We start from the raw sequence: 22,224 nt of genomic DNA, 5'->3' as shown, positions 1-22,224 counted from the left end.
TAGGTCCTCCTGTGTCACGTTAACCACTTGTGTGGTTTATCCTCTGTTTCATGGCTGGTCCCTTGAGGATGGGCTAGTTTCCGTGTGCTACTTTCAGCTGGTGTACTGACACTGGATTCCTAATACCTTGTTTCCATCCAGCTCTAAAAAGCAGGGCATACAGTAGGATAAGTCATATTACCACTGGCACACAAATCACTGGGTATTTAATTGCTCTCATCACAATAAACTGCCATGTGCAGCTTAAGAGGAACTGCAGGCTGTGCAGACCGGCTTACAGGTGCCACTGGGCTATTTCCAAATTAGTATACTTTTTAATGTAATTGCTTTCACTTTCCATAGATGGAAATCATCCCTTTTCATTTTACCTTGCACATTCCGGGGATTTCTGTGAGGTTGGGGTGCAGATCCCTTTGCTAGTTTGTTTGCACACGATGTGCTATATTTTCATGTCAAATTAAATGGATGTGTAAAATGCACTATTCCTTTTTCTTTATATTTTAGAGAATGCTGATACACCCATTCCTTTTAAGAGTTTGTCACACACTTGGATGATAAATGGCTTAAAATAGTAACTAAGTCTTTATCCAGCAATCACTTTCACATTGCAAAGGTTATGATGTCATTTGTGTTCTCACGCATACAAATCCACTGTGGTTTGCGTTGGTTGTAACCATAAAAATCATTGACGTAGTTGACGTAAATGTGTGTGTGTGTGTTTGTGTTTGTGATAAATCTGTTTTTTTATGTTTTATGAATAAACCCATGCCACATGAGACAAAAACAATGCCAGCATCAAGGTTTGCTCAACAAGTTGTGGTATATTGGCATTAGTACAGTGCATACAGTATGAATCATTAAATCACATGCAAAATGATACAGATCTATGTGCAGTAGCTAGATTCTAAAGTTAGAGTCCTATCTGATCCAGGACATGTTGACTTAACCCTGAAGGAAAAAGCATATTGTGAGGAGATGTGCATATGTTATGGTCCTTATGGCACAGAACAGTACTGTATAGTTCTGTAAGCTGGGATTCAGCACAGCTCGGTGAGTAAGTGCTGTAGGAGTGTGTTCAGGTCAGTAAAAGACATTAAAAAAAGCCTCACTTGACATACTGTATATGGGATTTTGAAGCACCACCTGTTTACTTCAACACAAGCTCAGTAAGATGCTTTTGTCCAATATTATGCAAAGTTTAAACATCTGCATATGTGAATATGCCATGATAGACCAAGCTCCAAGCACTTGAAAAAAATAGCAACACTGACAGGCTACTATACATGCATTTTGAATATTTTGGGTAATTTGTAATTTTGCATTCTGATATCCAGCTTCTTACTGTGAAATCTGTTGAGCTCTACTTCAGTGACTTAATCTTTGTTACTTGTTTGTAAGGATTATACTTGGCTGGGAAAGTTCTTAAGTCAGTTGTTCCCAAAGAGAACGACACATCGGTTGGGGTGCAACCAGAATTAAGTCTCACATATTAGTGACTTTTATGTCATTTTACAGCCATCAAACAAAAACGTCATGGATTTCAAAATTGTCAAAGAAACCGAAAAGTATGTGTTGAAATCCTTGTTTAGTGATAAAATTCCAATGGAATGCTTTCCTGGCTTCATTTTCCTGTGACAGCACCGTGGCAAGCAGTAGAAGTAATTTTCATTTTCTGATATGTTTTGGCTTTTCGTATTAGTGGGTTACAACGGTTATGGTTATTCCAGAGGATCACAATGGACATAAGCCTGTGGGATTTTTTTGTGTATTTTAATCCTCAACAATTTGTAGGTGTATGTGATACATGTGTTCAGGTGAAGCAGTATTATGTGTATTTTACAGTATGATTGTCAAATAAATCTGGTTACCTATCTATTAGAAAAGCGAAACGCAGCACATCAGTTCAACGTGGGCTCATGTAGGGGGTTGGGTTTCACTTCTTTGAATTACGTTGCCAGAAATAACGACTTTTAAAAAAACCAATAGAAGGTTTTTTTTTAGGCATTCTTATAACTGTTCATAGTGTCATTTTTAGCTTAAAGGGGTGTGGGTGCGTTTGTTTGTTTATTTGTTTGTGTGTGTCTGTTCTTGGCATTAGAAGCCCTCTTTCATTCTTTTTTCCTTCATGATGCTCTGAAATCTTAAAGGTCCTATGGCATGAAAATTTCACTTTATAAGGTTTTTTTAACATTGATATGCGTTCCCCCAACCTGCCTATGGTCCCCCAGTGGCTAGAAATGGCGATAGGTGTAAACCGAGCCCTGGGTATCCTGATCTACCTTTGAACAAATGAAAGCTCAGATGGGCCGATCTGGAATCTGCTCCCTATGAAGTCATAAGGAGCAAGGTTACCTCCCCTTTCTCTGCTTTGCCTGCCCAGAGAATTTGGCCAATCCATGAGAGAGAGACATCATGGCTTTCAAACTAGCAAAGTGGCAGTTGGTAAAGGCCACACCCCCACTCTCCACCTTGCCCCCCTCTCTCCTCCTCAATAGCTACAGACACAGAAATGGCACATACTAAGGAAAGTTAATTGTGGGACTGGCTCTAGTGGCTGTAATTCTGCACCAAGGCTGAATTTCGGGAAAGAGACTTCAGATACAGTATTAGGGGACCGCTAAGGTCTATATAAAAGCATCCAAAAAGCACCATGTCACGGGACATTTAAAGCTTTATATCTATTTGTATATTTGCCTTATATTTTACGATGATAGCTGTAACAAAAGAGTACCCAATCTGAAGTCAAAGTTATGTTAGATTATGTGCAGTGGCATGTCAGACTGCAACTTATCAAGACTTTCTTCCTTCTTTAACTGACAGGTAACACAATACCATGTGGTGTGCGTTGAATCAACAACAGATGTTGCCTTTTTAGCTTCACATGAAACCTGAAAGACTGTCAGTGAAATATTTTCAGCTCCACTGACTCCCTCAGGATTTCAATTCACTCAGCTTTAACCCTAGATATTAAGCATATCTCTGGTCGCAATCCTTTCATTTTAAATAATTACTAACCTGTTAGGTAGATGTTTGTAATAAAAGAGAAGGAAAAAAGAAAGGCGTCTTCTAGTAAGGGTGGCATGGAGAGCTCATTTGTGACGGTTTTGATTAGCACTTCTCCTGGAGGGCATACTCAGAGATAATAACACCTTGCAGTGAGTGGTCATCTGGACTCTCATTATGTAAAATGTCAGTGGAAGTGCTGTTTGAGAAGCTGACTCAGAATTTTCAACAAAAACTAAATTGGGTTTATCTCTAGGTCTTGGCATATGGGTAACATTATCACCATCTGGTCAGACAACTCCAGACTGACTTAATCTCATATTGCATACAAAAAAGTAGCTCTCAATCAGAAAATGATTGTGAAAATATAAATGCAAATAAAATGTTTTTGGTCCGAGTTGAGTTTACTATGATGTTTGATTGCGTCATTTAGGGAGATTTACAGTTTTTACTATGAACTGTGTTCTTATGAATACATCCAACATACAGCCTCCTCCAGCAGGAAAAGCTTTTAAAAAACATGAGTGAAGTAAAATCTTAGTGCTTACAGAAATACCCCTATCATTATGTGCAACCTTGCAATTTCTGTCATATTCATACAGCTCTTTAAGAGAAACTCACTAAGAAGTTATAAACATGGAGGTGAGGGGAAATGTTTAATGGCATCATCTTGCAAGTGTCACAGTTTTGCTCAGTTCCAGCGTTTAAGTCTCAGCAGCTATTTTTTCCACATCTTTGCTAAGACTTTCTGAGAAGTGTTTCAGCAGACCTTTATTTTTGAAAGCTTAAGCAGATATTCCTGTTGACCGACCTAAATTTCAAAGCTCAAGGAAGCAGGCTCCTCCCTTAACTAACACCCTGATTAGCTGCAGGCAACAGGCCGCTCAAGGCCACTACTAAGACGTGTACTTGTTGCTGCATACCAAAATAATTGGTAGACCACTACAGAAATGACAAAGGGGCTGCAATTATATGCATTGAGTGAAGAGAATGACACCAGAATTCTGTCAGAACTAATTTCACACATATTATTACTCATGTTCCTTCAAAACGGCAGTGTGAAAAACATGATTAATGCTAGAGTGAGGGGGGGATGTGTGATGAATAACTGTTGTCATTATTTTTAAGTAAGATATGGATTTGGTTGTACAGTCAAGACAAGTGGTGCTCTTTGATTAGTAATGCACAGATCCAAATCATTGGTAACATCTATAATACTGATTGGATCAGCCAACTTTAGGAACCTTATGGAACAATATGATAAACATTTTGACTAGCCTGACATAATGTTGGTGTATACGAACATTCCTACCTAAAGTAAAGAGGTAATTTGCAATTACAACCTCATAACCTCAAACATTAATGAATGATCACGTTCACATGCTGAGAAATAGAGATTTGAATAGAAAAATAAGCACTGATCAGTATTTAGTATCATAATTACTGCTTGTACAAATGACCTATTTTTCAGGGGGAGGATAGTCTCCATATTTTTGTATGCTTGCACTCTTTTTTGAATAATCAGTCATTTTATTTCTACCTAAGTTTTTTTTGTAATTTAACTATTGCACTTTGCCACATTTCAAGTCGGAATCATTACAGATTAAGAACAACTGGGCCGGGCCCAGCGGTTTGTGAGATTTATAAAAAATGTACAACAATGAAATGAAATGAAATGAAATGAAGGATGATTTTATTATGTTTTGTGGTAAATATTAGCAATATTATAACTGGATTTTACCTTTATCAATCACTGATTTAGCCCAGAGGGCATGCTATGTGACCCAAATCAAACATACCCAGGGTGCTGTGTGGCCAACAGGTGCATGTTGGGTCTTGCTAATATGGCTTCTACATTTGCTTAAAGTGCTCATATTATGCTCATTTTTAGGTTCATAATTGTATTTAGAGGTTGTACCAAAATAAGTTTAGGTGGTTTAATTTTCAGAAAACACCATATATTTGTTGTATTGCACATTTCTGCAGCTCCTCTTTTCACCCTGTGTGTTGAGCTCTCTGTTTTAGGTACAGAGTGAGGCATCTCACTTCTGTTCCATCTTTGTTGGGAGTTGCACATGCGCAGTAAGTACTGCTAGCTTGTCAGTTGCAGAGTATGAGGGAGTGCCGTGCTAGCAGCTAGGCGAGCATTATAACGTGTGTTACAAAGTGACGCACGTTCGTCACGGAAGTAAAGGTTGGACTACAACAGAGCTGTTTGGAGCAGTTTGTGAACAGTGTTTTCTCTGGAAGATGGTAAGTCCCTTTGGGATGGACTTTGGGCTTTTTCACTTTGTATACCTATAATGTGCACAAAAATATATATAATACAATAAAGGAAAGGGAAAAAGCCAAAAAGCATAATATGAGCACTTTAAGAACTTCTACCTTCGGTGAGGTGTGAGGACTTTTCTGTAAACTGTGCAGGCTCTGTTTGTGCTCTAATGTATGTTTCTGTTGAGTTTATATGGTCTTTACATATCTGTGTTGGCTGCATTGGTGATGCTTCATGCTGCTGTTAGAGTGGCACGTTATTTAATCTATAGCCTAATAATGATTGTTGCCCCCGTTGCGGTGTTCATGGCAATTTTTATTTATCGTTGCTCATTTGTGTGAGTTTTGACCTCTTTTCTGGTAAATTCTTGACAATTTACTATAGTGACAAATATGGTTGTTTATTTACAATTGATAATCAGTTGTATGCACAGGCTGCAAATCCATCTATAGAAAAAATTATTTATTGTTGGTTTGAACGTACAGTAAGGGCTCGGTGGTGTGGTTCACAGCAAGTTGTTGTTCCATTTGTCTGTTTACGTTGACATGTTAATGCACTTTATTTTGTAGCTAAAGGTGCTCTTCAATTTATTAGTTTGATTATACAATAGTATTCTAGTACTTTTTCCATCCATGCTACTAGTAATTTCTCAAAACTCTTCGGCCATCATTTGTATGCAGTCAGCTTGAGAAGGTACAGATTTCCTTGTTTTCTTGGTGGGTTCAACAGCACAGGTTGTCCAAACTAACATTATTACACTAAAGATTAAATGCATACTGAATTCTTCCCACTTCCAGCTTATATAATACATACCAATGTATCTCTTTCATGCCTGCACTGCCTAGCTGTTTCATATAAATTACCACCCCGGGGCCATCAGTGTTTGATACAAACAAGGTAACTGTACGTGATGGGTCACATAGGCAGTTTTCACGGAGATGGGGAAACAGATTCCTTTGCAGTGCAGAGAAAAAAAGGCCTGTAATTGCCTAGAGTGAGATTTGTGTATCTTGACAAGGCAGATTGGCAAGACTGCACTAAAGCTCCACAGATTAGTACATTACCACGGATTCTGCTCCTGAGGGGGAGGCAGGAAGACACACAGAAAGAGTGAAGGACTTAAAGCAGACAGAGAGAGGCATTTAAAGAATGAGCACAAGGAAATGGGCAGAGAAGGGGAGAGGGGGGTGATATGTGGAAAGAATAAGTGTGATTATAAAACAGAAAATATAGTAATGAGGGAAAGAAGAAAAACACTCAGACATTGTATGCGTGTTTTTGCTTTTGAAGAAAATTAGGTTTGTTTGCTTCGAGCAAACATTTATTTTCAAACATCAGAACTGCCTGCCTGGCTTTCTGATAGACATGTTTTGCCTCTTTGTGCCAGTCTCAGCTTCATCGCCGGCCTCCTAAATGAGATAAGCAGTAGTGTGCCTTCCCTTCTCTGAACTGTCATAACAGAGGTTGGAAGCATGTTTCAACAGTACTCCGGTCTTCTCGTGTACATCATCAATGATAACAAAATCCTTGGATAAATAGTTATCAATGCTTTTCCCAAAGAATATTTATTATAAAAGATGACAAGCATATATATATATTTTCCCAATCTAAGTAGAGGGCGAAGTACAATGTAGAATAAAAAGATTGGATCAATATGAACAAGGCTCATCTGGCTCCCCAGGTAGAGTGGAAGGAGATCTGCTCCAGATCAATATTGCTGGTCGATGCAAGTGAGAGACTGCAGTGATGAAAAACTCTATTTCTTGGCCCGCAGAAGTGAGTGGATGAATCTTAGCAGAAAATAGATAAAAAGGAGATACCTATGCTTCAATTGTAGACTGTGAAATTCATCCTTTGCATGTCGGTTTATTTAGTTATAGTTCAGCGTTTAGATCACAGATTATGGCCATTTTACTGGCCTCCACTAAAGGAATGTTGCCAGGTGTTGTTATGATGTACTTTATAGGGTATAAAATCATATTTATCTTTTCAGTATGAAATGAGATTTAAAAAAAAATAAAAAATGTGCACAATACATGTTTACAGTGCGATGTATGGTACTGTAGAGCTGCTTTGTGTGGGTGATTTATGAGAGCAAACCAGTGGCTTAGCTGCCTTCAAAGAGATTGTTATTACCCCCATCTTTAATGGTCCATTCATCTTCTCCCATTACACTGTAAGTCTGCAGTGTGTTACTTTCCAGACATGTTGGAGAAAAGGGATACAGTGTGACTAATTTATATGGAATCACTCACCCTCCAAGACATATTCATTTGTCCTTCCCATGCCTGTTTTCATGGTGGCACTACAGTGTTTACTGGGGGAAAAATTGAGAAAAATGAGGGTTAATACAGCAGAGACAAATGTGTTCTTCATGAAACACAAATAAAAACACATTACAGATGATGACTTTTACATAAACCATGGTGATTACAAATGCTATCCACAAATAAATACCTGAATACATGTCAAACTATTTTAAAAATGAGACTATTCTGTTATTGTTGTCCGTTAATGCATGTACTGTCACTGCAGTTACTGCTAGTTGAAAACTTAGAATACCAGCTTCGTAGCTCATTCATTATAGATTTCCAATTTCCACCCCAAACATACAGTTTTGGATCAGTATCTGATCAGACATTAGTCAAAAGGCAGTTCAAATGCACATAAATAAAGCATGCATTTGGGGTTTGGTTGTTGTTAGAAGAGTCTCCACACACAATGTAACCAACTAGGAATACAGAATCATTAGCATGCACAGGAATCATTTTAAAATGTAAATGTTATAAAGTTAATAAACACCAAGTTGGAAATACCTGACATCTGTTTAGGTCGGGTTGTAATTATTTGCAAAATTAGGCTTTTTTGATCACCATAACATTATTGATTTGTGCATTACTTGCATATCGTCGTATAGATTTGTAAAGCCTTTTAAAATTGTATCACGAACCATGCATTTGTCACTCATATTGACACTTCTCTTCATAAGTTTAAATACATTAGAATAATAGAACAAATTGGCCTTTATTAATCTCAGCGTTTACTTCAATAAACTAATATCATAAATAAAACAATAATTAGGACCTAAGAGTTTTCGCTGTCAATATTTTTCTCTCACCAACAAAACCCAAAAGCTGGATGCCTTTTCAATGATGCATAGCGAGGAAATGGCAAGGCTCCCTGTGGAAAATTGAATAGTCCATTTCCAATCGAGCCTGCCCTGGAAAATCCATGGGGGTCAGTGGCAATTTGTCTCATGAGGTCTGCACTGAGAGTCATTATGCTCCAGACCAACATGTCCCGAGGGACAGAACTATTCTTAAAAGGGGACTTGTGTTCCCTTTATATATACAGTATATATATACATTATATTTCTCTTCCTCTTCTTGCAAATGTGTATGCTTTTTTTCCCCTGTTCAGAGGAGTAACATATGAAGTTGCATAACAGGCACAATACATCACTTTACTTTAAGCGGCATCTCATTAACCTCTATTTTTGATAAGCTCATCTTTGGTTAGCAAATTGCTCATGTCCCTTATTTAATTATAAGCAAAGTACCATATCTGCTCCACTTGAAGACACATTGTGTTGTTGCTCAGAATAAAGGTTTCATGAATTTTAATGGACACAAATGTGCTGCTATCAATCATTATACATTAATCGTTACTTTTGAGCAAATGTTTTATGATATAAGAACCTGAGATCATCTTCTTAGTTGCTGCCATATGACTCAGCTGCATTTTCATCATTTTGTTGTTCATGATCAATTAAAAACAAATGTAAACAGTAATGACATGAATGATGAAAATGGGCTATTCATGGATGAGAGATTGAAGCTCTGTGTAGTGTCATTCACCATCCTTTATTAGTGGGCCTATTTTTGCTGCTCATCTTAAGTAATGCTTTTTTTTCACTCTGAATGCAGTAGATTCATCTGCCTCATTTGCCCTCCCCTTTCATTTCCTGCATTGGCTTTTTCCCCTCCGCTCCTTGGACTCAAATCGCCTGTGTGTTGCCTGCACATCCTTAGAGAAAGAACGAGCGGATGAAAGACAGTGGGAGATTGGATGACCCCACTTGATCCATACCTGCTGTATCAATGAGTTCCTAGACATTATTGCACTCTTGTTTTTGGCTTGTGGATAAGAGCCACCTCGGAGTAAAATCCAAATGACAGCAATAGTCCTGTTCTTGATTTCATTGTTGTTACAGTAAGGCATAATGAGCATTGTCATTACTAATCAAAGTAATATCACACCGAAACTTTCATGAATAAACAAAGTAAGAAGTTGCAGCATTTGGGTTGAAGTCATGACACGTGATTGCCTTTTGTTGATGATTCAAAGCTAATAATTACAATACCGCCTTGTTAGTATAGTGAACAGTTAGTATTACATTATACATATCTTAATTAGATAAAACTGTGAATGTATCTTCCATTTCTATTCTCTCTAGTGGCATTCACAACTCTCATGAATTATAGATGAAATTAATTGTTTCATTTGTGGTAATTCCCTATGTTTTAGTCTCAAAATCACTTTAACAGGTGTGTTCTGTACAGGCCTCAGTGATGTCTCTCACTACAATTAAGCTGCTTGAGGAATGATAATCGTAAAAAAAGAATGACTATGTTCTATTGTCTTGGTACATTGCAACAAAGGACAATAATATGGCAAGCAAGTGAGAGTTGGAATTTGATGAATACATTTACCTAGATTTGCATTGTCAATCTTAGAATCATACTGACAAAATCAACCTTTGACCAGGTTTTATCTGTGTTTCAAAACAATATCTCCTCATTTATAATCTTAAAACATTTTGAGGTATTTGAGAGAAAAAGGATACTTTAATAGGTTGTTATGCAGGAGCTCATTTCCCTGTTTAAAACGTAGAAATAGCTTATTTTCTTTAAACAGGAGATTTCATATACATCAGTGCTTGATCCCTATGCTGCCTGTGGGGAACGACATAATGAACTGTAAATATATTGCTTTCAGATGGCCGTGCTGAGGCCATAATTCCCCGTTGCTGAGCTCAGGTGAAGGTCACCGGGGAGTTGTCAAAATGTCCAGGTTACCATGAACGTGCTACCACAGCAAGGCTCCGCATAATTAAAGTGGCTGTCTGAGTCAAGCCAACCTAGATCATTAATTTTCATTTTTGTTCACAGCCAGTTATTTATCCTTGGGCTTTATCATTTTGTGCTTGTGGGATTGGGTCAGAATTTCCTATAAAGCAGTGATTTGGCAAAAAAGCAGCACAGTTAGCCTTTACGTTGCATTTATCCTGACAAGTAAAACAGCATTTGTGGATGACAAATCAACCTTTACTGGTTAGTGAGGAACATGGAACGCTAGGCAACAGTTCAATCTGTAATGGACTGATTTTGTATGACATACAATTTATTTAATGTGAGTTCATCAAATTATACACTCATGTTTAATAATATTTGTTCCATTATGAATAAGGAATAATCATCCCTTAGCTCTGCTGTTAGGAAGTGTAAAGTGCCAACGCCTATTGGTTTCATTGAAGAACTCCAGCAAGGCTAGCGAGCAGTGTTTTGATTTAAACTATGGTAGGCCAGATTTTACATACAAATTCAGCTGCAGCATCACAAAGTGGGGGTATGTCAGAAGGGCATCCTATCCACCGTAATTGAGATCCTCTTGCTGAAATTAATTTCTGCCGTTGAGAATGGTCACTTCACCCGCAGGAAATTAAAAATCCAAGCTCAATACAAAGTTGTCTCCTAAACAGCAGTGAGGGAGTGCTCTGTTGAGAAAATCTCTCTTTCATATTCTGTCTCTGTCTCTCTGTTATCTGGGTATTATTATGAATGTAATTATAAGAAAAGATGGAGGAACATATCCAATCCCACTATAGCTACGAGTACACTGGTACGGATATACTGTAGATAAAGTCAGAATCAAGCTCAGAGGGAGGTGAAGTGCTGTTAAATATGTATATACTTTTTTTGATTGGACTACCAAACTTAATGCAATTTTATGCAACAACCACCAACCCAAGACACAGTAGTTAGACATAAATATTGCTTTGTATGTGGTATTGTGTTCTGGTTCATTAAACAAATAGGCTTTAGAATGATATCCTAATCTGGCTGTATAGTCGTTTGATAATCATTTTAATCCTACATTTTCATATAAAATGAAGTGAAGTTAAAGTAAATTGAATATTTCGTTTGCATGTGACTGGTTCAAAATTGAGTTCCCCATCACAGCTGGACATTTGATATGACAATTGAACATTTTATATTTCATTGCATGCTATTTTTGCACAATTTCAGTATGTTACCATCAAAGCTGTATTTTAATGCTTGCAGTAAATTCTCTCCAGAGCAAGATATTGTAAAATGTGAAACTATATTGGCTCAACAGTAATTGTTAGTTTTTTATTAATTATTTTATTTATTATTTATTTAGCCAGAGGTTTAAAAAACAGCCTGACACGCTGAACATTTAGGTAATTTGCAGATCTCTGAGGCTTACATCATGTGTGAAACGTATTATAAATTGGTAGGTTTACCATATGCATCCAAGTTTTCCAGGTTTAACAGCTTCATAGAGGCAGAGTCTAGGATGGCAGACTTCATTTTTTTAATGGCCTCCGTGCAGGCAACAGCAGTGACCAGAGGCATTATGTTTGCGGTTTGTCCGTCCGTCCATCAGTCTGTCCATCAGTCCGTCCATCCCATTCTTGTGCACGCGATATCTCAGCAACCCCTGCAGGGAATCTCTTCAAATTTGGCACAAACGTCCACTTGGATTTACACTAAGAATGAACTGATTAAAATGTGGTGTTCAAAAGTAAAGGTCACTATGACCTTGCATAACTCAAGGTGTCCTGTGCTAAATATTAACACTTCACACAAATATCTAATAGGATAAAATAATGAAGTGATGACATAACTCAAACAGAAGACATTTGGTCTGACACTTAATTGGTGACACTATATCGTGAAACTGTGGTGATTGTATAGATCTTCTGTGCTGCCGTGTGTGTGTGTGTCTGTGTGTGTGTGTTTTAAGCTTCCACATTTCACCCAAATATATATTTATTACCTTTATTATATTAGTCTCCACTACATGTATTATATAAGTCTGGACAGACATGGATGTAACCTGCAACCCGACTGGTTGGCGGAAACATACAACCGCAATGCAGTATTTCTTGTTTCACAAAGATATTTGACTTGTATATGAGTATTGTCAGTCTAAGAAACATTATATGAACTGTTTAACAGTAATGTAGCTGCATTTGCTGTTTAATTTAGAGGTTGTGTCAGTGACTAAAATAGGCCTGCAGATAAGAGCTGAGGATGCCTTGCACATCATTAAGTGTGAAATATAACAACACGCCCCTGAGCTGCCTACTGTTCCCCTGGAGCGACGACAGCTAGATAGGGCTCTGCACAATTATGGCTGAGACAGCCACAGACCTACCTTCCTCATGTGCTTCATTTTAAAGCTGTTCTCATGGACAGTATTGCAGTGCACCACTACATGAAGTGCCTGATAAAAAAGGTACACAATCCTATAAGGGCTGTTTCTTCTCTGGCCCAGTGATAAAGCTGATGCAGTTCTGATTGGGTTTCTCTCCCTCCTACAGTTCCCCTTGTACATGTATTGCAATGCATAAGCCTAGAGTGTAGCTAGAGGTAGATTATCAATAAAATTATTTCACACCACTCCAAGCACTCCCTGGAAAAGGAGAAAGAATATTAAGGATACTGCTCTGGAAAATTGAAAAGTGAAGTATACTTTCTCTGAAAGGCAGGGTGTTGCGCTCCTCAGCATCGTCTTCCCTTTTTATTTCTTTGTTTTCACAAAAAGCCTGACTACTTTGCTCTGTGAAACTGGGTGCTTATTTAAGAGGTACAGTATGTTTAGATGGAAATGTTGGCAAGGCACAGTCATTGTCATTCCGTCAGCTTTTAAATATAATCAAATACCACTTCAGTGAGTCATTTCATTACGCTTTTGGAACAGCATAGTAATTAGCAGTAATATAACACAACAGCAACTGCAACAGATCCAATCAAACACCAACTTTAATTTATTTATACATTACGGGCAGCTTCAGCGCTCTCTCTCATAATACATGTCACTCATATACACATGTGATTTTACACACAGAATCACCGCTACTGCATGCAGCTTCACAGTAACTAGGCAATGAATAATTACAGTGAAGACCAAAAACTGAATGCTATGTTGACATTGGTATTTTCCAATATTTCCAATAACACTTCCACTGCAATACCCTGGGGATCCAGAGCTGAGTAAAAAAAAAAAAAAAACCTCTCCTAACATTGTGGTTTTTAAGACTGCTGACAAGCTGTTCTTGGGCTATTAAATCCATTTCTCACTGTCAGTGGAGTTGGAGCAGCTTAGATTTGAATGAGGAGATGCTGGTGCTCCTGCTTCTGTGGGACTTATATGTACACTGAGGGCAGTGTAGTCCATGCTGTGCATTGTGTCACAACTGATGCACTGTAGGATTATTGAGGTACTGGGGTTGTTTGGGGCTGGAATGTAGTATTATTAACATTTAATTTAAGTATAGCAACAACAAAATAAAGTCATTCAGGTCTGCAGTGTCTATTGAGCCTTGCGATTAATCTATCGGACTGTATGCAGTAAGCTACTGCAGGTGCACATAAATGCATAGAAAATAGAGAAAGATGAGAGAGAAGGAGGTGGGGGAGATAGTGAAAGAGAGAGCATATTAAGATTGGACAACCCCAGACCACTCTCACAACCATATTTGACAAACAGACCATCAGGAAAAGTAGACTCATCAGATCGGACCCCACCCATAACCTCAACAACCAGTACCATTTGTTACCTTCAGGGAGAAGATTCCGTTCTCTGTCCCTAAGATCCAAACAAGCCATGTCCACCTTTGTGCCAGCATCCATCAGACTGTTGAACAAACAATAATGTGTCTGACCACAATGAAGTTCCCTCACGAGAAAAATAACGTTCTTTTGATTTGATTTGATTTGATTTGATGAGGTGAGTAGGTACTCTTAGGAATGGTATGTCTTCAACAGTTTCTGAAGAGAGAGATAGTGATTGTGCTGACCGGACCGAGTTAGGCAACTCGTTCCACCACCGTGGGGCCATGCAGAAGAAGAGATTCACATAGGCAAGCTTTAGGGACTTGAACTGGATATCAACTGGAAGCCAAGAGAAAGTAATACAAAAGAGGAGTGGCATCAGCTGTTTTTGTTTTTTTTAAGACCAGACATGCTAGCACATTTTGGACCATTTGCAGAGGTTTTACTGAGCAGGAGGTTGTAGACAGACTCAATATCCAATTAATAGCTTTTTCACAGGGTTTTAACCATATAACATTGTGTTCATCAGCGGATAGACTTTGCTCAGTTGCCATGAAGATGGACTTGTTGATAGGCAAACGCAGTACTTTTTTTTAAAACTTTTTTTTGTATGTATTGGCTGATGAAGCATGGAACTTCATTCTTTACCCTGAAAGGTAGCTTTACAAAACAATTATGACTCAAGGTCCACTTACTTGCTTTCAGCATTCAACCATCACACTGTCCAATAAGCATATTGTGATACATCAAATCTTTAAATACTGCCATTATGTCCCCATAACCACAAGATGTTGCTACTCTGGAAAACGTAATCCATTGATTAAGTGACCAATGCTGTAATGTTTTCCGTTAAGGACAGTCTTGACTAGTCAAGTCCAGTATATACCTACATTCTTGCATGCAAACATAATTATATTATGGTAATACAAATCCCTCAAGTGGAGATTGATAAGAGGAGAAGAGAGCTGACAAAGTGATTGTTGTGAACTTTATCTTGAGTCTTATTTGAGAAATAAATGGCCCTGTCATCATGAACACACCATCTATAATTCTTTGTCCTTTTTTTCCACAAACAGTTATTCCGCCTATGCCGGCCTTGGTGCCAGAAGATGAATAAGGGGAATTAATTTGTGTCAGGATGAGAGCAAAGCACTGCTCTGTTTGGCAGGAAAAACAGAGCAGAGAGTGTTATTAATGACCAGACGTGTGGACTGCAAGGACCACAGTCACTCAGAAGGAGGTCAGAAGAGAAGGAGGCGAGCCAGTGGGGCAGGGGAGACGGGAAACAGGGAACAGGGTGCAAGAATAAAGGAAATATTTGGTAATGTGGTAGATCAACAGAAGGAAACTAGTCTTTAGGATGCTATAAAACCCACCAGTCCTCAGCACCCCTTGTTTGTTCCTGTTTGTAGTGCAGCTTTGCACCAGCCCTTGCTGTGTGATGGTGTAATATAAATAAAAGGCACCTCACTGCTGACTGGAGAGCTGTGTGTTGTGTAGAGGCAGCAGTCAGGTTGGTGAAGCTGTGACCAGACCCGACACAACTGCTTTCAGTTGTTACCTCTAAAGTCTTGGACAGACTATTTTTTAGATTTTAGAAGCATCCTCAAACTGAGTGAATGTGCGTGTGAGTGTTCAATCTCAGCCTGTAAGTGCTAAATTGCAGATTTCCATCACTGCTCTGAGTAATTTATCACTTATTAACTTCTTACTATAGTAATAAGTTAATACGTGATAAATTACACTTATATATAAATGATTGCATTCTTCATTTTCTACCAAACTGGTTCTGGTTGTTTCATATTGGACATTTCTGAATTTTTTTTCTCTCTCAAAAACTTTCTCTGTGTACCTCTCACTGGTTTGAAGTTGGCATGGCTCTTTTTGTAGCTCCTATGCATTTTCATTCTTTCATTCATTCAAAAAAAATTAGCAATATTATATATAATAAAGCTGCAATATTGTGGTTAATGCAGTTTTTTCTTCCTAATTTTTTTTTTAGTTGGCCAAACTCCTTAGTTGCCCTTCCAAAAGTCAAACATCGTTCCCCTAATCATGAAACGGACCTGCTTGCTGTGTCTTCTAACCAAGACACCCCAATCAGAGAAAGATAAAACAAAACAGAAGTTATTCCTTACTGTTTGTAAAGTTTGTTTTTTGTAAAGCTAGCATCGCAGTGTTAATGCTGGGTTGGGTGATGTAAGCAAGTGTGATTCACTGTGAATGTAAGAGAAACATTTCTGCATGCACTGTAACATCAATGCAGCTAAATATATAAAAATAATCTTCCTGTAAGAAGCCTGTTTTCACAAAAACAACTGATGCCCTCCAGCCACTGAGACGTCAGCACTGACCCAGGCAGTGGTGTGAATATGAGTGCAAGTCTGTAACATCTGTAAGGAAAATGAGAATGCCATTGTATAATTGTTTCACATTGTTCGTTTGCAAAGAGGTAAACATTTGAAGGGAAATTCCCAGTTCAAAAAGTTCAGGATTAAACAGACGAAGCGTTTGAACAAGCGGCATGGTAAATAAAGTTTATTATAGGATTGTGGTGATCCTAGCATTTTTGTACAACATTCTGAACAGCTACCATACAAAACATGTAGTGCATGGCTATGAGGAAAACCAAGAGCTTGTTTTATAGAAGCTTTGAGTTGCCATTCCTTATCTTGACATAATTTAATTATCTCTTATGAAATCAAAGTTTGTTGTCTTGTTACTCCTTTAGCTACTGCAATATATTGTTTGGATCTTGAGATAGGGTTAAAGAGCTGCAATTGGTTCCAGTTGTCAGTAGCTCTCAGTGAACTTGCATGCAGTGCCAAAGCAAACATACATAGCTCTTATGTACAAGGCAAATAGGTATCCAGAATAGAGACACACAAATATATATATATATATATATATATATATATATATATATATAAATATATACAGTATATACGTATCCGGTCGCTGGTTAACAACTATTGTATTGCTGTTTTTATTATGTATGAATGCAATTTGTTTTGGCAGTTAAGTCACTGTGGTCCGGTGTTGGGGAAGTTACTTTTAAAAAGTAGTGTTTGCTCGTTACTCGTTACTTCTTAAAAAAGTAATCCTTTACTTTACTTAGTTACCCCCTATGGAAAGTAACTTTTTACTTTACTCGTTACTTTTACGTTACTTTTAAAAGCAGTTGTCTCTGGCAGAGACTGAAGTTAATTATACAAAAGCTATCTTTGACCATAAAGCCAATCTATGTTTTATCAGTGAAGGGTTTGAAATAGACTACACTGCAGATTCTCTACTCACAGAGTGACGGCTGATTCATTATGAACGAGTCCAGCGCGGGTTGAATGCACATCGGCAGGTCATCGGCGTTACACGGTGTTAATGTGTAATGTCCATATCTACTTGTAGTACAGGTCGCGCAGCCACGATGGTCCGTACATTGTCATAGACACATACAGCCTCTTTTCTGGAAGTCCTTGTGTGTCCGTGCGACCGACACAAGTCCACAGTAGTCCGCTGCGTGTAGTCTATGTATGAGCCCATCTCCACCGCATCCATCTGTGAGGTTGTCAGCGTTGTGTCTGCCTGGCGTGCTCTGTTTGTAGGACGGCCGATTTAACCGCCAGTCCTCAGCGATGTAGTGGCATGTGTCACATAGCTCTCCGCTCAGAGCGCCGCCACGAAGCTAAAAACGCTCTCAAAAGTTAGCTAACGTTGGCTGCAGCATTGCTCGGCTACCACCAGCCTCTGTCACGTCCGTGTGGAGCTTGTGAGCGCGCAGCTGAAAGTGTCGCTGTCAAATCTGTCCCTGGGAAAACTAACGTTGCGGCAAATTGAAAAGGAACTACGTTTTGTTACCAAATTTTCAGCAGTAACGCGTTACTTTACTTTTTCCCGAAAAAAAGTAGTTACATTACTGTAACGCGTTACTTTGTTGGGTGTAACGCGTTACTTTGTTACTTTGTAACGCGTTACACCCAACATTGCTGTGGTCAGATTTTTTTTCAATGCTCAAGTAGGTGTGTCTAAACAAGTACAGCTAAACATAAGCTTTTACAGTCTGTCAGTGAAATTCATTCTGCCACACTCACATCAAGTACTTTAAGTGTTGAAAATCCCTTTGCTAATTGTGCGCAGCAGTTTATGACATGCCTTTTTACACCATAAAGGTCAAGCATGCACTCCACATTTGTGTGTGCATGTGGGTGGCTGTTTGAAGATAGCTTCAGAGCATATTCAGCCATTACACCCACATGGAGAACACACAAACGCTGGGCTGACCCCATACGCATCTGGCACACATGCATGTAATAGAAGCTTATTGTTCTTTTGCTCAGTCTTTTAAGTATCTAAGACTGTCTGGCAAAAAAAAAAGTACGATGGATTCCCCATCATTAACAACCTTTAATAATTGTTTGCAGAGATGTCTAACTTTGTTTCTGAACAGACGGTTCTTTAGTGAAAGTGCACGAGACTGGCTGTGTGTTTTTGTTTGAGCAAGACAATCTGACAAGAGACACACAGTTTACATACCCAAGATTGCAGGGGTCTTGACAAACATGTGATTATTCCACAGTAATTAGCTTGTTGGCATCCCTGTGGTAAAAACAAGGGTGGTAATTATGAGGAGGAGGTCTTGGGACTGCTGTCTGCCTCTCTGCGAGAGACATAACTCACCAGGGGATAAGACAATGAGACAGGAACAGGAGGGCATAGGGGAAGGAGGGGTGGCATGTGTTGAATATGTCCACGCTGTCATCGAACACAAAACAGCCTCGTAATTGCAAGGGAAAAGGATGCAATGATGTGGAATTAGGTTAATAATAGAGTGTATGACAGAAACTCTGCATTACTAATCATTAGAAAAAGTGTTTAGCTTGTACGTTGATGCAGATGGGTGTACCGTAAATAAGGGAGGTAAAAGAAACTCTCAACAAAATCACATCTAAATTTGTTGAAATTGAATACATCTGAACCAATTTTACTGCTTTATCAGCCAGTACATTCACCATATTGTTGTAGTATACGCCAAATTCTCACTCTCAGTGTCCAGGAGGTTGTGTGGAGCATGGACGCTCTGTTTAATTCAGAGGGCCAGAAGGTCAGATGAAGAGCCATCACAGACGTGACTAGTGCTGGTTGGACCACTAGGCCACCCCTGGACCCGAAAGGCCCCATTTGCTGCAGTTGCTTGGCAACCCTTGCTGTAATTAGTCCTGAGATGTAGCGCCTCAAGTCAGAAGCCCAGTCTTCTCTGCTAAGTCAGACACAATAGGAACAGAGCCACACCTACACAGGCTGCAGCTACTCGAGTGAATACATATTAGAGCACTATGCGCATCGTCAGCAGTTGAGCACAGGAAGCAACTTCCCCTAATGGTTGTAAAAGTGATTTCCTTTGACTTACTAATAGAGAAAAAATTAGCCACCCACATGAAAGAAAAGCACAACATAAATACATTAATTCTGTGGTATCATGACATATTAGCCATATTGAGTAATATTAATAATAAGTGTATGTAAATGATCTCTGTAATATATAATATATATTTCTGTGTTTGTTTAAAAAAAAAAACATTGTCTACTGATATCAGAAAATAGCAGTTCTCATGAAGCCATAGTTAGGCCTGAGTGTTAGAATATATATATATATATATATATATATATATATATATATATATATTTACCAAACAAAATATAGCTGTAAGCGTGAAACATGACAAATGAGGTACTGAGGAAGCTAAAGGCTCCTTTTGTAAGACTGGAAGAGAATGACCCACGCAGCAGTGGCTGAGAAGGCAAATGGGGACTTAGATAAAGACAAATTGCCATGGCCATATTGTGGTGAGATTGCATTTACTGATGGAGGAAGAGAGTAACAGCTCATTCTCCAGAGGGACACTTGTATAAATAAATCATGCCGCTTGCACACAGGAGTGACAGAACTTCTATGTGCAGGATGTACTGTTGAGAGGGATGAAGGGAAGAAAGATAACAGAGATGCGTGCAAATGCAAACAAGTCTTGCTCTGTGACTGCCATGTAGGAGTGTGGTGTGAGGGCTGATAATGCCTGCTAGACTTCAAGTAATACATTGCATGTCATACCACTGTTGTTGACATTACTAGAATAAATATATACAGTACATAGAGCAAGATTGCTAATCAAAGTCAGTATCATATTTACAGCTCTTCTAATACATTACATTTTCCTGTTGTGTTTGTCACAGTGTCAGCACTCCTTTAGACCTCGATATTCCCTGTAGGACATTCAAGTCTTGCTAATGTGAGAATTAATTAGTATTGCTGGTATTGGGGTACAGGAAATAGTTGTATTGGATACAATCAATGGGCCATAAATCGAATGGTGATCACACCACAGAAATACTGGTACCTGTTTTGACTGGTAGAATGAGAGCAGACTGTTGGATGGTTTGAGCCCAAACGTTTTATTAATCTTTCCTAATCCTTTCGCCATATAGAGCGCTAAGTCCTTCACCCTTTTCAAGCTAGCTTCTGTTCCACTAGCCTCAATATATATTTTTAATAGAGCGGTTATTTTCATTACACTTTCTGAAAAGCTGAAACATGATACAGGGACTATCTGTATATATTTGAATCTAAATGGAGATCTAGTGGATAGTAACATTTTTAGACCAAGATACAGCAATTATTTTGTTGTTGTTCAACAACTTCTGCTTAGATAATGTTGTAATGGTGCTCATGGCATGTGTAGTTTACTGCAGCTGTTTTGAAGGAAGAGCAATGAAAGCATGGGATACTATACACTGAAAACTAGTGAAACAGAAGCTAATCCAGAAGTGGGGCAGAAGTTAGGCGCAACAACTTCCCCACCAACTCCTGAGGGAAATATCTGGCTCTTTAGTTGCTAAGTGCTCCACTTTGTTCGCCAGCTAGCCACTGTAGTCTATCAGCTGTTTGGTGCTGGGCAGGGAGAGTACAGTGGGTTTATCTATAAGTTATTTCCTGAAAACTATTGTCTGCTTGATGAGTGTGAGTAAACCAAAACAGTAAAGTATTGGACCATACAACCAAAACAATGAGCTGAAAGATACTAAAATGTTCTGTAGAGCTGAAGGGAACTACACTAAGGTGATAATTCTCTGTGTGTTCATCACTAAGACTGATCCTTTTCACATTATTCATAAATACATTTACTTACATACTTACTTACTTACTTACTTACCGTTGGTACTTACTTACTTTCTTACCTACTTACTTACTTACTCATTAACTTATTAACTATTATATAGTGATTTGATCAATTGTTAATATAAAAATATTGATCTGAGCAGCTTTAAAGTACAGTACAGCTGAGCTTATATATTGGCAGTGTAAGCATATTTTTAAAAGGCTGTTAAACAGACCTTCCCTGAAAACAGGCTTAAAGTAACAGAGACATCAAAGGCATTGATGTGTCTTTTAGGTTTTTTTTGTGTCCCCAGATGGCTAACAAGTCATTGACGTAGGCTTGTTTGGTAGTAATTCATGCCCTGCGACCCATATTGGTGACCCATAAAACCTCAGCAAAGAACCAGGAGGTCAATCCTGACTCAATAAATTCCAACACCAACCATCAGCATCCTCAGATAGAGCTGCAATAAAACAGACACAGCTCATAAATCGGGGTCCTGAGGACCTACAAATATTCCTCCCCCACTGGTGTTTAAACCGATCCTGGTCCTACTAGACTCTGTACATTTCATTTGTACAGAGAGTCTGGCCACTCTCTATTGACAAGCGTTAACTTCCTTGAAGGCGGGTACTCTGTTGAAGTTTAAAACTATTGGATCTGCCCAGAGCCACTGTGGATCTGCCATAACCAATCGCTAACGTTTGGTTGTGACATACTGTATATCATGTGCATGTGCAACAAGAGGATAGACCGACAACAACTATCAGCTTATATTTAGCATTAGCATCGCTAGCGTTCACCTTTGCCAACTCCTTCACCACTAACGGAGCAAGCTGGAAAATCTAACTTTTGGGAGGAGAGTCACAACATCATGGCCACCAACACAACTTGGCAAATATTGTTTTTGCTCGGGCTTTAACTTCTGGATATTCGG

The 22,224-nt window shown here is 38.6% G+C and overlaps 1 protein-coding gene across 5 annotated transcripts in view; it reads left to right on the top strand.

The window, feature by feature from the left end:
* Positions 1 to 22,224, top strand: part of LOC114571718 (neurexin-1a) — a 264,301-nt gene that overhangs the window by 20,892 nt on the left and 221,185 nt on the right. The window contains exon 4 of one of the 5 annotated variants that reach the window (XM_028602864.1): positions 15,216 to 15,277. The exons of 3 other annotated variants lie outside the window; for them this stretch is intronic. In XM_028602864.1, the coding sequence (XP_028458665.1) occupies positions 15,216 to 15,256 (41 nt within the window). In that variant the 3' untranslated portion in view covers positions 15,257 to 15,277. Of the gene's footprint in view, positions 1 to 15,215; positions 15,278 to 22,224 lie in introns of those variants that run through there. One more of the 5 variants, XM_028602866.1, reaches the window with a different exon arrangement.

Source organism: Perca flavescens, chromosome 17 (assembly GCF_004354835.1).
Source record: "Perca flavescens isolate YP-PL-M2 chromosome 17, PFLA_1.0, whole genome shotgun sequence".
In the NCBI taxonomy this organism is placed as follows: Eukaryota; Metazoa; Chordata; class Actinopteri; order Perciformes; family Percidae; genus Perca; species Perca flavescens.
Note: the sequence above shows the minus strand (reverse complement) of the source record. Positions and strands in the feature narration are given on the sequence as shown.